Below are 16,842 nucleotides of genomic sequence, written 5' to 3'. Positions count from 1 at the left end.
TTACCTGCGACTATGGATCAATATCGATAAAGTTTCCAGCGTGACCGCTTGCCAACTGCGGTGCTGCAATTCGTCCAAAAATCATGACGCCTAACCCCCAAGGTCCTCACCATCTCCGTCGTCCCAAAGGTCCCCACGATACTTCTTAGAATTCTAGGAGTGTAGCGCCCCCTCTCAGTTCGAAGCCGGTTATTACTTTTTCTATGACTTCCAAGGTCCTCATTCTGGATTTTGGAATTCCCATCCTGCACGATTGTTCGCCAAATCTCCGATTGCGCCGTTGATCCCCCTCCTCGGTCTGACGCTACAGACCACTTCCGCGGTCCTAGCATATGTCACAAATCTGAGATTATCGCCCGTTGTGGAGGGTCTCTTGTATAGAAAGTGGAAACTGGTGTTGATTCGTTCCTGAGGCTTCTCTAGTTGACCCCATAGTGGATTAGCACTACGGGGAGAAGAGTGGCGGCGTTGGCCTTTGACCGGTTACGTGATTTCCTGCTGCAGGAAAGATTGTACCTGGCGTAGCCAGACCAATCCCACTTTGTCGTCGCACATTCCTCTTGGTTCTTCCACTGTCTGTTCCCCATCTTCCTTGGATATATTATACCTGGCTGTGGTGTGAGCTAGATTTAACTCTATTCCGTTCCAACCTTCTTCCCTCTCCCCGTTCCTTGTTCCCTTATTCCATTTTTGGATATTTCGTACCTGAATCATACGCACGATGACTCCTCAACCCCAAGGAGGTGACTTTTGTCTCGAGTGCCGTTGGGAGGGGTTCCATATTGATGGCAAGGATGAGTTTACTGCCGCAGGTGGACAGTCTCGGTCTGAGTGGAACTGCTCGAACCAGGCGCATAACACGGCGCTTAATGCTGCCCATTGCGAGGTGGATGAGGCATGCTGTGATGTGGATGACTGCTCGCTAGAATGCGGTTCAGCATGCGACGGCTTTGTGGACTGCGATACTTCCACTGTCTGTTCTGTTGCTCATTGCGACGATAATCACTGTGAAGATGCCCAGTGTGACGAGGATCATTGCGAAAGCACAGACCCTGTTTGCTTCGAAGACCACTGCTGTGACACACTTGAGGCGCAGAATTGTGAGTTTGACTCGTTCTTCGGCCTCAATACACCTCTATCGTTAGACACACCGGGGATATTGCCACCAAGCTCAGTTCCGCAAAATGCTATTAGCGAAACGGGGAAATTTTCTGATCATACTTTGCCGGGGATCATAGATCCATGTTACCATCAAGATTTCTTGTCATCGTATCAAGCGCATGCCACTCATTGCGAGCAAAATGTCGCGAGTCATTTTGAGTGCCATGATTTCCAGAAAGATTTGCAGGGCATCTTTCCGATCCAACAGCTCCCCACTCAGGCGGATGTCAACCCTAACGATGTCTTTCAGCTGCTTGGGGTTTGTCCGGACTTTACAGTCCAAAGTGATCCTCACTTCCCTCACGGTCAAACAATCTCAAATACCCTCGACCTCCCTAAGAACAACTTATCTGACCCCCTGGGCTGCTTCCAACCCCACCCCGAGCATCATCATGTGCATGACCACGGCCATGACCATTTTAAGAACCCCAATGACTTGAATATTAACCTTGGCCATGGCCCCCATCGGCATCATCATCAGCGATGCCGAAGTCATCACCACCACGCCCACCCCTATTCTCCCTACTCTCGACAGTCCCGATCAAGCATTAGCTCGCATTTCCTTTCTAGCCCCGGAGAAACGCCACCGCCGCTGGACGGGGGTGTGTCTTCAGTTTTGACTACCCCTGAATTTTCAGCCGAGGACAAAGACGTGCACATCTGCAAATGGACAACAAATTTGAATGGGATCCGGGCGACTTGCGGTGCTGCTTTTGGTACTGCTGGCGCTCTTCAGGATCATCTTGTCGCTAGCCATATGAGCACCGTTGATGGAGCCAAGGGAAATGGCTATTACTGTTGCTGGACTGGGTGCCATCGCCCCAATGAGCCGTTCTCACAGAAGTCTAAATTGCAGGGTCATTTCCTGACACACAGCAACTGTAAGTTTTGCATTTTTACAATATTTCTTTTTTTCTTTTTTTGTATATTAATGAAACTAACTGTGCTGGTTCCATAGATAAAAATTTCTGCTGCTCTGTCTGCGGAAAGTCTTTTGCTCGCCAAGCGACCCTCGACCGACACGAGCGCAGTCATCGCGGCGACAAGCCGTACAAGTGCAAGGATTGTGGCAAGACATTCACCGATAGCAGTGAACTGAGTAAGTCACATTCTATACTTGGGAGATGAACGAAGCATCTAACAAAACAGAAACGCATTCGCGCACTCATACAGGTGAAAAGCCCTTCAAATGTACTTGGCCCGGATGCAACTTCGAGACCGGAGACTCTTCAAATATGTCAAGCCATAGATTGAGTACGTGCTAGTATTCCTAAATTATCGAAAGATCGAAAGAACCAACACTAACATGTTGCAGCGCATGGGGAACGCAAACACAAATGCACCTATCCTGGTTGCACGAAGAGTTTTACTCGACCCGGTATGTCTTGAATATCCTTAACAAAAAATTTCCTGAGTTTTAATAATTTACTAACGCCAATGTCCTTAGACCAATTAAAACGCCACCAACGCACAACACACAAAGACTCATCCTCTATGCTTCTCTCTCCAAGCCCTGACCACTTCACCATGACCCCTTTCACGATGGTATAACGACTTCAACTTGAACCCCGATCAATTACCACATCCCAATACCGAACAATCTGATCTAAATATCATGATATCTATACACCCTCCCACCTATTACTCACGATCCCAAAACGGAATGAATCGGCGCAATGGGGCTGGGCGTTGATGGCTCACTGAAGCGGGCCTCGATTTGGGATTTTCCTTGGAGTTATCGCGTTATTGACATATTCGGTTCTTTTCTTGTGTTTTGTTATGAGAACCAGAGATGAAAAATGGTTCTCCTGGTCCAGACTTCCGTTCTCTGGACCTGAATTCAAATCGAATCTCGGATTTAGAGATTATACTTTATTGGCCTTAATTTGGCATCTAGCTTAGAGGCAATGAATAATATTCATGTCATACGTGTTTATTTCAAAACGTGCAAATCTACTATGGACATGGTGGGAACTTGAAGTAGAACAGAACGGTATGTCAAGAAGTTCGCATCTCTTAGAACTTGGAAGGATAAACGCTGTAGCTCGTTCACACTCATACGTACCCACTGGCAGGTAGAGATTGATTCTAAGGTGAGAAAGACACAGTGCTAGGATGGTAGGGTATGTATGCATCAATGTCACGTCTGGACATAGTATTTCTGATCCAAGATTATTGTACAGCCTGGTAGTTACCGCATACATGACGATTTATGGAAAGATATCATGAACCAAAAACGGCTCTACTCTTTCCAATCCGAAACAAATGAGAAAAACAAACGTTCAAACGACGCTAAACGACATTATAGCGACCGGTTGTAGGAGCACGAGCATCGCTATCGGCAGCAGCAATCGTACCCTCTTTCAATAGACGCATCAGCTCACGCATAGCATTCGTAACGGTAATTTCTGTTTCGCCCTCGACCAAGATGTACAGCTTGGGTGCTTCGCCCGTAGCGGGTTCTTTGCCGGAGGCGTAGAAATTGCCCTTCGTTGTGATGGATGTTCCAGTCGATTCCAGGATCTTGGCGACATTTGTACGGTTGGTAACGGCCCAACGAGCTTTCTCTGTAGTAAAGGATTAGTATGTGTGGTTTTATATGAATATCTGGACAGTGGAATAGGAACTTACGGGGGAAATCGTTGATCTCAAGGGTGGCATGGAACGCGCCTGCGTCTGGGCCACGGTTGTCGATGGGAACTCCAGATCTCATTACACCAGCTCGGCTCAAACGAGCGTGGATATCAGCGACGGCAGAGCCGACCTTGTCAAGTGCGTTCTTAGATCCATCATCGGCGGGCTTCTCTGTCCTGTGTACTGTGATCTTGCCATCCAGGTCGATGCCCTTAGGCACACCCACAAGCTGAGGAGGAGGTGCTGGAGCAGCGGCAGATTGAATAGAGGAGAGAGCCTTATTGAAGCGTTCTTCATCCTGGGCTGTCTTTTCTTCCTTCTCCTCCTCCTCATCACCTTCCTCGCCAGTCTTGTAGGTGCGACGCTCGCGGTTACGCGCTGACTCGCGCTCCTGATCGAGACGCTCGAGACCCTTTCCACCGAATCCAGAGGCGCCAGCCCTTTCTTTGCCAGCCTTGACCTTCTCCATGAAGGCATCCACCAGCTTCTGAACAGGTTCAGGAATCTCCTGGCCACTTTGCTTCAACGCCTTGGCAATATCCACGGAGTACCGTTCTTGCTGATCCGTGAGGAAGGTGACAGCAGTTCCGGTGTTTCCAGCACGACCGGTTCGACCAGCACGATGAACATAATCCTCCAAATGGTTGGGCGCGTCATAATTGACGACAAGTTTAAGTTGCTTCACATCCAAACCACGCGCCGCAACGGAAGTGGCGATCAAAACGGGGAAGATACCTGCCTTGAAATCTTGAATAGTGGAATCACGATCAATTTGATCCTTACCACCGTGGATGGACATGCAAGGGTAGCCCTTGCGCATGAGCTCCTTGAGGAGATTGTCGGCTGATTCTTGACGATCTACGAAAATCAGCGATCGCGCATCCTCATTGGCATCATCTGAATACAAATTGCCCAGCAATTCAAGTAGACGGAAGAACTTCTGATCCTCATTGCGGACCTCGACAATCTGAGTGATCTCAGGAGCCACAACACTCTTTCCGCCAACAGTGATTTCTACCGGCTTCTTCAGCGTCTTTCGGGCTAAGGCCTCCATGTTTTTGGGGAATGTGGCCGAGAAAAGGACAGTCTGGCGATCAGGTCTGACGTTGGTCATGATCTTCACAACCTGGGGCTCAAAACCCATGTCGAACATGCGGTCCGCCTCGTCAAGAACCACATAAGTGACTCGCCGTAAATTGGTGACTCGTCCTGCATTTGCGGCAAGAAGATCGATCATGCGCCCAGGAGTACATACGACAATCTCTGCACCCCGCTTGAGCTCGGAAATCTGATCCTTGATGGGCGCACCGCCATATGCACAGACTGCACGAAGACCAAGAGCTTTCAAGAAAGGCTTGCAGTCTTTGTGGATCTGAGTAGCCAGTTCACGCGTCGGTGTCATGACAAGACCGATTGGGCCCTCCATATTATCGAGGGGCCGTTGATCCTTGATGTGCCGGAACATTGGAATCAAGAATGCCATAGTTTTTCCTGAACCGGTCTTCGCAACACCAATCACATCACGGCCGGACATAATGGAGGGAATCGCTTGTGATTGAATAGATGTGAGATTCTCAAAGCCAAGTCGCTCAACAACATCAAGCGTCTGAACACCCAGACCGCACTGTGCCCATTTCTGAACTGGTTTGGGGATGTCTGAACCCCGAACCTTGATTCCATCCAGTTCAAGTCGCAAGTTAGCAGCCTCTTCCTCGCTCATTCCTGCAAGATCGGATGGCTCGTGATAGAACTTTTTTCTAAAGGACTCATACTCGACCTTTGCATGGTCAATGGCAGGAATCTCCTTCTTCTTCTTTTTATTGGCAATGGCTAGGACATCACCAGCGTCATCTTCTCCGACAGCTGTGATGGTAACGTCTTCCTCGTCACCGAACATTGCTTGAGGTTGCTGTTGCTCTTTCTTCTTGTAGAACTTCGACCCAAATGTTTTCTTCTTAGGTGGTGCCATTTCCGTTAAGCCTGACATGAACGCATCCAAGGGGTCCTCTTCCTCGTCTACATCCATCTGGTTACTTTCCGGTTCGGCTGGCTGCACTGCTGCGTCTGTCATCTGAACATCACCATTTGTTTGGGATTCAGACTTGCCATCGCCCTCTGACTGAATGGCACTCTGCAAGCGCTCTTCTCGTCGTTCTGCCGCCGCACGCGCAGCAGCAGCCGCATCTTCTTCCGTCTCGTCATCTTGCATATCGACATCATCGTCAGCGGCGTCCTCCACTCCATTATCCTTGCCATCATCCAACGGTGGGGTAGGAAGTCTCTCAAGCTTCTTGCGTGTAGTTTCCTCCTCATCGAAGCCCAATGTCCGAGTGGCTGTTGATTTGTCCTTATCAGAAGCCTGCTTCGCTCCCAGTCCGAATCCGCTGACATTTCCTTTCGGCTTCAAGGGAGCAGAGGCGGGGGCTGGGACGGATGGGAGTTTTGAGGGTTTTGTCGGAGCCTGTGCAGCGCCAGGAACAGGCACATCGATTCCAAGCACAGCCGGTGATGCCGATGAGTTCGTCGCATTCTTTGCAATTGCCTTCGGGTCGAATTTCCCAGGGTATGGAGTTGGGGCGGGGGAATCAACAGGGGTGGCGGATGTTTGAGGCGATCCAACAGCGGGGGAAGCAACTGATTTTCGATCAATCGCGTCCAAAATCTCTCGAGGACCGGCAGCAGCTTGCTCGCGTTGTTTGCGTTCTCGCTCCGCCGCTTGCTTCTCTTTCCATGCTTGTAGCTTAGCAAGTCGCTCGGCTTTCTTCTGCTCGTCTGTCTGCGCGGCGGGCGCGGGTGCGGGGGTTGATGGTTTAGATGGCTGTAGACCAACGTTAGGCATATGATCTGAATGAGGTCGCAAAGCAAGAATCTTTGTATAACATACCTCACGGGTACCCGATCTCGAACGTCGAATCACGCCACGGTCACGACTATCTTCCCGTCTAGATTTGGGTTTTATATCAGCAGAATCATCTCAGGCGCCTGCGGTCGCGGTCGCGTGAATCATCTCGCCTGGGTCGGTATTCTCTATCCCGGCTGCGCCGGCGATAATCATCTCTATCCTTGGACCGTCGACGGTCTCGAGATCGTTCTCTGCGGTTGGGTCGGTATGTATCTTCATCGCGGCGATCTAAGGAACGGTCTCGCCTTCGGTAGCCGCTGTCTCTGTCTCGTCCAAGGTCACGATCACGGAATCGGCGCTGAATAGGTTCAATTTGATTAGAACGAACTGGAGGTCCATTGTATGAGCGTTGTGGTCCACGTACATCTGGGCTGCGGGATCGACGATAGCCGCGTCCTTCATCCCGCCGGTTTCGATCAAAGCGGTCATTGTCTCTGCGACCGTGCTTGGATGAAGAGTATGTGCTGCCTACAGGAGATGGTGAGCGAGTATCCCCGTGGCGAGCCATTCTTGCAGGCCAACGATGTGTGAGGATTACTGAAACTCAAGAGCACCGGGAAAAAGAATTCAGTTTTCGGAGCAATGAACCCTTGCGCGATAACACCAGAGTAGCATACAGCGCTCACTAGTCGGTCAGTTGATTCCCAATTCTTGTGCTCGAAGAAAAAGGCAGAGTGGGCCCAAAGATATGCAAGTGTTTGTTGAAGCTATTTTCGCCGTCAACTTGGAGTGATCGCTGTCACGTGCCATATGATGTATGCTAGGCCCAAAACGGAAAGTTCCAAACGAAGCTCGGACGCGACCCCTTCGACCCCAGCCACCGCTTGCGTCAGGATAGATCCTTACCGCCTGATTTGCTTCTTTATTTTGATATCATTCTCTCGTGGAATTTGCTGCCAGAGCTTCCCCGCTTCGAATTGCATACCCTACACTAAGGATACCACAAGTACACTATGGCTTCACAGTTGGCCGGCCGTGCAGGCATTCTGCGACACCTCAACCTCGGTGATGTCTTGTCTCGTCCTAGTCGTGTGATCGCAGTGCAGAACCAATTTCGACAACTTTCTTTGTCGAGTGTCCCTCGGTTGACTACTTCCCGCGTCGGAGTCTTGTCTACAACTACTACCCAGCAATCGAATGGCTTTGCGACTCAGACTACCTCCACAGAGACCAAGAAAGCCACCAAGACCACCGATGGCAAGCGCAAGAGCACCACCGCAAAGAAGGAGACGAAGCCTAAGCCTAAGCGCCAATTGACCGAGAAGCAAAAGGAGGCTAAGGCCAAGAAAGCTGAGCGGGATCTCATCAAACAGCTCAAGGAAGCTTCCCTCGAGGCCCCGAAGAAGCTCCCTCAAAGAGCTCATACCCTTGCCTTGCAGGACAAGATCTCAGAAGTCCGAGACGAGAAGAAGACCCAGAACGAGAACTTCGCGGCTACAGTGAAGTTCGTCAAGGAGATGCCTTCATATGAATTCGAGGTATCTTGCCTGCAACCCCCATGCATCTCTGCGAATAATATTGCTGTTCGTCCCAATGCTAACAGACGATATCCTAGCGATACACAATCCAAGCCGATCAGAATCGCGCTTCAAATGAAGCCGCCTACGCTTCATGGATCCTTTCGCACACCCCGGCTCAGATCAAGGACGCCAACGAGGCCCGTCGCCGGCTTGCGAAGAAACTCGGCAAGACCTGCTCTCTGCTGAAGGATGACCGATTGGTTAAGCGACCTTTGTCCTCATACCTGATTTTCTCGAGAGAGCGCACTGGATCCGGGGATTTCAAGCACATGCAGGTGGCGGAGATTTCCGTCCGCACTGCCAACGAGTGGAAGAACCTGACAGAGTCCGAGAAGGAGGTAAGTTGAACACATCAAGTAACCAGGTCTCCATTGTAGTGTTCATATGCTGATTATTTTACCAGCGCTTCCACAAGCTGGCTCTCCAGGACCGTGAGCGATACACTCGTGAGCACCAGGAAGCGTATGGTGTGCCCCCGAAAACCACCAAGGTGGAGTAAGCTCACGCGAGCACATTTCCTTACCTGTAGTTTTGGCGGTACCTAGTAGTGTGGTGTTTTAGATAAGGGAATGGGTTTCTCAGAGCCCTGGAAAAAGACCAATGGATTAATGGATTGGGTATTGTGTTTATTTTTTTTTCTGTTTTCCTGTCTTCCCCCATATCCCATCTCGCTCGATTCCCTGATATTTCTTTTGTCCTGTATTGTAGCTTGCGTGTCTATTTTAATACCACCCATTCTGTACCTTCCCCACTTTCCCCTCCTACAGTATCGACATTCAACTTTTCTACTCCGCACTACTCCTTTATAACAATTGAACTACGATGCAACTTTTACGAGATTCCACTGTCTTCCGATCTGATCTCCGAAAAATCTGCATAGTATTCGATTGAGTCTTTATCAGTATTGAGGACCCCTCCACAGCGGAGTCCGGACTCTCATTCCCCCGCACCAGTGGATTTCACTACAAAGTGGCGGTGAGTAAAACGAGGTGTCTGGCGTGCAGCGCAGCCCAAAGTGGCTCTGAATCCTCTGCAGAGGGTTTCACCTGTGGCAAATCTGTCAATTGGAGAGCTGAAAATTTTTTCACTGGAAATCAGGGCCTCCTAGATAGGGGTTGGAAGGGATTCAAAGGGATCAAGTCAAGGATACGATATAGAGGAATGGATATCAATCACGTATTGTACTGGTACATTGAAAAAATAAAGGCCTAGCTAATTACCCAGAACGAGTTCCTGCACGTAGCTAGATCGTTGTCCCTGCATTCATTAGTAAACAGTACTTTATTATAGAACATTGAAATGATTACTCCGAGTATACTTAATGCGGGCATACCCGCTAGTCGGGCATCCACGGTACATAACTAGTGGAATCCATGGAATGACTCGAATGAGGGGTTGTTTACATTTTATTGCGGTGAAGAAACTATATCAAGTATCAAAAAGAGAGAGTAAAAGATCAAGAATAGTATCACGGTGTGCATAGTACATAGTACATGTATATAACCAGGGAAGTAGAGATTTTAAACCATCCCCTGCTTGGAGCAGGGGCCTCGTAAGATTCCCCGATGGAGGGGGAGAATGGTTATCGATAGGCGGATGACGGGTTAAGTGGTCTGAGCCGTGTGCTGCATCCTGTACGTTGCGCATATACCGCATATCAGTGCGCATATAAGTGTGACAATATGCGGAGGATCTGTAGGAAGACGCGAAACAGAGATTTCAAGTCCTTTTAGACTCGGAGATTCCAATGTAGATGTACTTCGGAATATAATCGAGTTATTCATCCCAGCCATCCAGTTTTGGAGATTTTTTTTTTTTTTAGCTTTTTTTTTCTGGGGCTGGTTTCCTCGGATCGCCCCGAACAGGCGTTCATCAGCTTCAATCTTCTTATGCATCATTGAAGGATTCATCTGTGAAGATATTCAAGCGCATTCATATTGAGAAAGTTGCAAAAGTTGAAGTGTATCTGGAGGGAAAGAACGTTGAGAGTATAAGTAGTAGTACAGTATGTGATGATCGCCCACCGCCCCGTTCCATCCCTGCCTCCTCCTCTTTTCTTGCTTCTCTCTATTCTCTATTCTTCGATGCTGGTCTCTGATTATTTCTAGGAGATACGACTATTATATTCTACAGAAGAACAGACTAATCCTCCTGACTCGAATCCTATCCAAATATCCCTATCGTCTATCGCCAACGCTATCCGAATCGAGCTCACAGCACCGAAATCGCGCCGGTCGTGCAGGGTGGCTATCGTGTCTTTTTTGTTTGCTCTTTACACCGTTTTACACTCGAAAAAATTGCCTTAAATCGATCCCTTGATTGCTATTCCTATTGCGGCCGACTAGCAAGACTATATTTGTATTCGCATCCTTGACTCATCGCAGTGGGATCAACCACAGCCCGGACGATTACCCCATGTGTTCCTCCCCAACAGCCACGAAGGCCCGGAGTCACTATTAAGTGAGCATATATAAATCCGTCAAAAGGAAATTCGTCATGGCGACAGTCGCAAGTCCTCAGTACAGCGAATGCGCCAGCATTGTGCAGGTGGATTCCGTCCATAGTGCGGGGACTCTCCAACTATGCTGGGAAGATACGGTGGATATACTCGTGGATGACGTGTGGAAATTACTGGTACTGGGCCAACGGGAAACCGATATGGTTCAGTGTCAGAATGGACACAGTCAGCGTCAGCTGGTCGTTGAGACAGACGCCAGGACCAATCCCAAACTGAGTTTCCGGTCTCCTGCGCTACCCTTGTACACCCTGCCTCCACCGTCCTACGATGATGCCGTGAAGGATTTACCGCCAGGATATGAGACGGAGGAGCGAGCACAGTGCGGAAAGATATCTCTGCCTGTGATGATTCCAGCACTAGCCCAGAAATCGAAATCGAGGCCGGCTGGTAATTCGTCTGATCTTTTTGAGGATCGGAGGAATTACATAGATCTGGACTTTGAGAGTGCGATAGGTGTACGCGAACACAAAAAGAAGAAGGGAGCCGCACCTAAGAAACAGGCTGCGCCGACCCCTCCGGCCCCTCCTCCTCCTCCTCCGCCGGAAGAAAATGCACCATCAGATGGGGCTGGAGATGATCCCTCGAATGGTGATGGGGCAGGGAATGGTGGAGATGGTGGTGGTGGAGGCGACGGAGGTGGTGACGATGGCTGGGATGATTGGGCTACAGCGGGGTCCAAAAAGAAGACTAAAAAGCAAGAGGAAGAGGAGGAAGAGGAGCGTCTTGCTAAAGAGGAAGAAGAGCGCCTTGCTAAAGAAGAAGAGGAGAAGAAGGCTGCCGAAGCTGCTGCTGCTCCTAATCTCAGCTGGGCTGATGAAGGAGATGGGGCTGGTGATGATTGGGCCTTTACATCGGCTGGAAAGAAGAAGAAAGGCAAGGTACGAAAATCACTGACTTACTTCTTAATTGTGATTTACCACGATCAACTGACCTGGATAACAGGATGAGCCTGCGGTAGATGAATTCCAGGAGGTCGGCTTGAACGATGCGGCGCCACAGCTGGATTTAAGCTTCGACACAGGTCCTAAGACCGGCGGGACTGGTTTCAGTTTCGGCGGCTGGGGCAAAGACTGGAATACTGGCAGTAAGGGTGGTGCGGGTGGTGCTGGTTGGCTTGGAGGCATCGGTGAGTCTGCGCCGAAGGAAGAGTCCAAAGATCTTAATCCATGGGCAACTGGGAAGAACAAATCTTCAAAAGCTCCCGGTGGGTTTGATTTTGGTGACCTGGGACCTCCTCCTTCCGAATCCAAGCCTGAAGATGATTGGGGTGCTTGGGCAGTGCGTCCAAGGATAAAAAGAAAATGAACATATTGGAACAGGAACCCGAACCCGAACCTGAACCTATACCAGAAGCACCAGCACCACCGGAACCCGAGCCTGAGGAGGAATCTGAACCTGAACCTGAACCTATAAAAGACATCACCCAAGAAACCTGGTACCTCAGTCTGAACAGCAAGGAGAAGCGAAAGGCCAAGAAAGAGTGGGAGAAAAAGGTAAAGGAAGCACAAGCAGCGGCCGAGGCTAGAGCTCAGGCCAGGGAGGAGAAGAGGAAGGCCAAGGAAGAAGCACTAGCTGCTAAAGAAGAGGAGGAGCGCCTTGTTAAAGAGGAAGAAGAGCGCCTTGCCAAAGAAATCAAAGAAGAGGAAAGAAAAGCCCAAGAGGAGGCGGAACAGAAGGCCAAGGAGGAAGAAGAGGCCAAAAAGGCACGGGAAGCATCCAATGACTGGTCCTGGAATGTCCCAAGTAAAAAGGACAAAAAGAAGAAGAAGATCGATCTTCTGGCTGATCCATTACCTGCACCCGACCCCCCTGCCGAGGATGATTGGATGGGTAGTTGGGGAACAGCCGACAAGAAGAAAAAGTCCAAGGATCCAGAACCACTCATTGAGGATCCTATTCCGGAACCCGCCAAAAATGGAGATGACTGGGGTAGCTGGGATGTCCCTGTCAAGGAGAAGAAGAAAAAGGGCAAGGAACCTGAACCTGAACCGGAGCCTGTGGTTGAACCTGAAGTTATACCCGAGCCAGAGCCAGAGCCTGAACCTGAACCTGAACCTGAACCAGAGCCGGAGCCGGAAACTGAGCCCGCGGAACCTCTTGATCCTCTTTATGATAATTGGCACAACCTCTCCTCCAAGGACAGGAAGAAGAGAGAAAAAACATTAACGCGGAAAGGTCTTCCCATTCCTGGAAAAGATGGATTCCTACTTCCTTCTGACAAGCCACCCGAGCCCGAGCCCGAGCCAGAAATTCAACCTGAACCCGAACCCGAACTGAAGCCTGAGCCTGAGCCTGAGCCTGAACCCGAACCAGAGCCTCAAACTGACCCGGAGCCTGCGCCAGCAGCCGAACCTGAAATGCCAGTTGAAGACGATGGTTGGGGAACCCTGGGAGTATGGGGTGCTACCAAAACAAAGAAGAAGAAGAAGGCCGAAGAGCCCCCACCGCGTGCCCCCACGCCTCCACCTCAGAGCTATTCTCCAGAGCCCGAAACATTTAATGAAGGCGCCGACGACATATGGGCGGAGCTGGCTCCCAAGGGTTCTAAGAACAAAAAGACCAAAGCTATTGAGGCTTCAAAGGAAGAAAAGCCCGCGGCAAAGGGTTTCTGGGCAACTCTTACTGGTGGATCAGCAGCCAAGACCAAGTCGAAGAAGGAGGAGCCTCCTCAGGAGGAAGACCTTTTGATCGACGTTGAAGACGACCCTCCTGCTGAACCTGAAGTTGAACCAGAGCCTGAGCCGGAACCAGAGCCTGAGCCTGAGCATGAGCCAGAGCCGGAACCGGAACCAGAGCCAGAAAAGCCCAAGGCCAAGGCCAAGCTTTCGGTCGCTGAGCGTATCAAGGTTCTGGAACAAAACAGAAGGGAAAAACTCGAGGCAAAGACTTCCAAATCCAAGTCCAAGGAGAAGAAGGTTGAAGCTGAACCTGCACCTGAACCAGAAGTCATTCCTGAGCCAGAACCACCTGTAGAAGAGCCAAAGAAAAAGTCCAAGTCTAAAAGAGACCCCGATGAGGACAGAGAACTTTCCAGAGACTCGGTTCCTGGCAGTTTCCCAGATGAGCCTCCTGCTGAACCAGAGCCAGAACCGGAACCCGAGCCAGAACCGGAACCCGAGCCAGAACCAGAACCAGAACCTGAGCCTGAAGTAGTACAAGAGCCTGAACCTGAACCTGAGCCGGAACCTGATCTTTCCAAGATGAGTAAGAAGGAGCTGAAGAAGTATAAGAAGGCCCAAGCAGCAGCCGCTGCCGCCAAGGAATTTGCTGCGCCACCACCACCAGAAGAGCCCCCAGCTCCGGAACCTGAATCTCAACCTGAGCCCGAACTTGAGCCTGCACCTGAACCTGAGGCTGCGGAGGCAGCTGATCCAGTTGATGCGGCTGATGACGGTGCGCCGCCAACACCTCCCCCTGAGGAACCGGAACCAAAGCCTACCAAATTCTCAAAAAAGGAGCGCCCCCGTGCGGAACGCACCACTACCTCCTCTGGCTGGGGTAGTTTCTGGGGTGCAGCACCACCTCCAAAGAAATCAAGCAAGAAGGAGGCTAAACCACCGAAGGAGCCTGAGCCGGAACCAGCACCAGAGCCCGAGTCTGAGCCCGAGGCAGCACCAGAACCGGAACCAGAGCCAGAGCCAGTAGCGGAGCCCGAGGTGGTAGAGCCCGAGGAAGCAGAAGCTCCGCAAGAAGAAGAGCCTCCTAAGGCACTACCCAAGGAAAAGAAATCTTCGAAGACCAAGGAATCCCGGAAAAAGGAATTCACTCGAGAAGAGCGCCCTGCTGCAGCCGTACGACCAAAGGCCACCAAGTCTCGACCAAAGGAGCCTGAGCAAGATCTGGAGAAATCATCGACATCAGACCGCGATAAACAACGAGAACGTGAAGCACGCGCCTCCAAACAGCAGCGTGCCACCGCCATTTCCAATTTCATTCTTGGTACTCCGCCATCTGCACGGACAAAGTCAACACGTAAGCCGCCCACATCAAAATCAGCTTCTAGACCGGTATCTCGAAGGCCATCAGTAGACGAGGACGCCATGCTATCACCCTCTCCAGATGAGAGACGTGAGCGACGTGAGATGCCCGATAAGGCAGCTAAGTTGATGGGCATGAGCGCTTCCAAATCGAAGCAGCGTGAACGTCCACGGACAGAGAGACGAAAGTCAGGTAAGCTCATAATTTACATCCCACGCTAACGTCCGAAGCCTAATTGTACCTTTAGCCCCTCGAGACCCGTACGTAATTGATGATGATGACTTGGTCATGGTTGATGTGGAAGACGCCGAGGGTCAATCACCTAAAGACAGCTCTAAGGGATCTGCACCATCCAAACGCAGGTCACGGAAAGAGGTGAATAACTCTGATCTAACCTTACCTTGACCGCACTTCTAACCAATTTCTCATAGTCACGCCCGAGGCCCGAATACGACGACGCCGTTATGGTTGATGCTGACCAAGGTCCATCTGGTCCAGATGACGGTGTGCTTGTCGATACGCCCAGAGACCCAAGGGATCGACGCTTGAAGCGTGCAAATACTGCTCCGCCAAAGAAGCAAGAGTCTGGTGGTTTGATGGGTCTCTTTGGGTCTTTGAGAAAGAACACTCGACCAGAAATGCCTGATCGACGTAAATCCCGCTCGTACCGCGACGATGAGTATCGGTACATGACCGAACCCGAACGCGATGATCCTCGACGAGCAGCACGCCGTGATGACCGAGACCGTCGCCGTCGATCTGTTAGACCAGATACAGATGCAGAGGGGTTCGCTACTGATTTCGCTGGCGCCGCCGCTTTCGAGATAGAACCTGAAGATGCAGAAGCCCGTAGAGCTGCCAGACGAGCAAAACGCTCATCTCGACAAGCTCCGTCTGACACGCGTGATTTCGAAGAGGTACGAGAAGCCGAGGAACGTCGTGCGAGACGCAGAGAGAAAGAAAGAGCACGCGAGCAACGAGACCGGGAACTGGCAGAGGAAGAAGAGAGACGACGTATCCGCCGCGCTGCACGGGAAGAACGTCGCGCACGCGAAGAACAAGCAGCCCGTGAAGCGGAGGCCGCTGCCGAAGCCGAAGCCAGAGCTGCAGAGAGACGCGAACGTCGTCGACTTCGGGACCTTCGGGACGAGGAGATGGCCGCGCAAGCCAGACGGCGTCGTTCACGTGCTGAAGAGCCCGTAAATCTCTACCCTGATGAACGTCGTCGGGGCTCACGTACAGATGACTCGAAGACCCGTCGCAGGCCCAGACCTATTATTGACGAATACCCCGAACCTGCTATGACTGGTGGCCTTCTCGGCAGACCAAAGGATAAGACATCTTCCTGGGTCTACTCTCAAGCCGATGAACCACCAGAGCCTCCACAACTCGTCCCTACCTTCATTGATATGCCTCCTGCTGCTGCTGCCGCTGCTGCTGAGGGCTTAAACGCTCACTCGCTCTCCTCTGACGAGGAAGCTCGTCGTGCGGTCCGTCGCAGAGCCCGTCGTCGTGCTAAATACGGAGATATTCCCGACGAAGAAATTGATGACACGCGTTCTCGTCGTCGAGAATCGCGCCGTGATCCGAAGAGCAGCTCAGGTAGCGGAGACTATGAACGAGACCGTGGTATGCGATCCCGTGGAAGTCGTCAAGATGCTCCTCCAAGCTCTGGAACCAAGAAGTCAAGTTGGCTGCGCAAGCTTGCAAACTTTTAAAATACGATCAACATATACATCCTTCACTCGTGTGAAACTGAGTATCATGGCCTGGCTGTATCTATTTCACTTTTCTGTTCCCCCTTCTCTCCCCTCCCCTTCTTGTTTGACTATCATGGTGCTGGCGGTTCTGTATTTGTTTCCTTCTCTTTTCTTTTTTGATTTTGTGATGAATATTCCCCTTGATGTGTTTCCTTCTCTTTTCTATGAAAGTCTTGGCCTCAAACTTTGGCCGTCTTTACGACAGATACGAAATGATTCCATGACATGCAACATTTGAATATGATTGAAAGATATGAAGTGCTCAAAATTTCAAGTTGAATTCCCACATATAATTATCTTCAGATTCCCGGTATAGCTTTATCGATAGACATCTGTATAGGCACAGAGATGTGAGAAGTCATTAAAGAC

The 16,842-nt window shown here is 50.6% G+C and overlaps 5 protein-coding genes across 5 annotated transcripts; 4 read left to right on the top strand and 1 right to left on the bottom strand.

Moving 5' to 3' along the window:
- Positions 1 to 721: 721 nt before the first annotated feature.
- N7483_011305 (C2H2-type zinc finger protein) lies at positions 722 to 2,712 on the top strand (the record flags this gene model as incomplete). The annotated part of the gene is made up of 5 exons (XM_057094732.1): positions 722 to 2,042; positions 2,120 to 2,260; positions 2,311 to 2,415; positions 2,477 to 2,539; positions 2,609 to 2,712. The coding sequence occupies 5 exons, from the start codon at positions 722 to 724 to the stop codon at positions 2,710 to 2,712; spliced, it is 1,734 nt and encodes a 577-aa protein (XP_056940703.1).
- Positions 2,713 to 3,453: 741 nt separating this feature from the next.
- Positions 3,454 to 7,126, bottom strand: N7483_011304 (uncharacterized protein; the record flags this gene model as incomplete). Its single annotated transcript, XM_057094731.1, has 4 exons — positions 3,454 to 3,728; positions 3,793 to 6,613; positions 6,680 to 6,737; positions 7,062 to 7,126. The coding sequence occupies 4 exons, from the start codon at positions 7,124 to 7,126 to the stop codon at positions 3,454 to 3,456; spliced, it is 3,219 nt and encodes a 1,072-aa protein (XP_056940702.1).
- A 524-nt stretch (positions 7,127 to 7,650) lies between these two features.
- Positions 7,651 to 8,710, top strand: N7483_011303 (uncharacterized protein; the record flags this gene model as incomplete). The annotated part of the gene is made up of 3 exons (XM_057094730.1): positions 7,651 to 8,175; positions 8,253 to 8,555; positions 8,621 to 8,710. Coding segments are annotated over 3 exons (918 nt in total), but the record flags the coding sequence as incomplete, so codon positions are not given.
- Positions 8,711 to 10,713: 2,003 nt separating this feature from the next.
- N7483_011302 (uncharacterized protein) lies at positions 10,714 to 14,934 on the top strand (the record flags this gene model as incomplete). The annotated part of the gene is made up of 3 exons (XM_057094729.1): positions 10,714 to 11,613; positions 11,684 to 12,017; positions 12,089 to 14,934. 3 exons carry the CDS (start codon positions 10,714 to 10,716, stop codon positions 14,932 to 14,934), a joined length of 4,080 nt encoding a protein of 1,359 aa, XP_056940700.1.
- A 67-nt stretch (positions 14,935 to 15,001) lies between these two features.
- On the top strand, positions 15,002 to 16,431 carry N7483_011301 (uncharacterized protein; the record flags this gene model as incomplete). Its single annotated transcript, XM_057094728.1, has 2 exons — positions 15,002 to 15,088; positions 15,145 to 16,431. 2 exons carry the CDS (start codon positions 15,002 to 15,004, stop codon positions 16,429 to 16,431), a joined length of 1,374 nt encoding a protein of 457 aa, XP_056940699.1.
- Positions 16,432 to 16,842: the final 411 nt, after the last annotated feature.

The sequence above is a fragment of the Penicillium malachiteum genome, assembly GCF_028827825.1.
Source record: "Penicillium malachiteum strain IBT 17515 chromosome Unknown utg000005l:1.0-9002435.0:326005.0-9005861.0, whole genome shotgun sequence".
Classification (NCBI taxonomy): Eukaryota; Fungi; Ascomycota; class Eurotiomycetes; order Eurotiales; family Aspergillaceae; genus Penicillium; species Penicillium malachiteum.
Note: the sequence above shows the minus strand (reverse complement) of the source record. Positions and strands in the feature narration are given on the sequence as shown.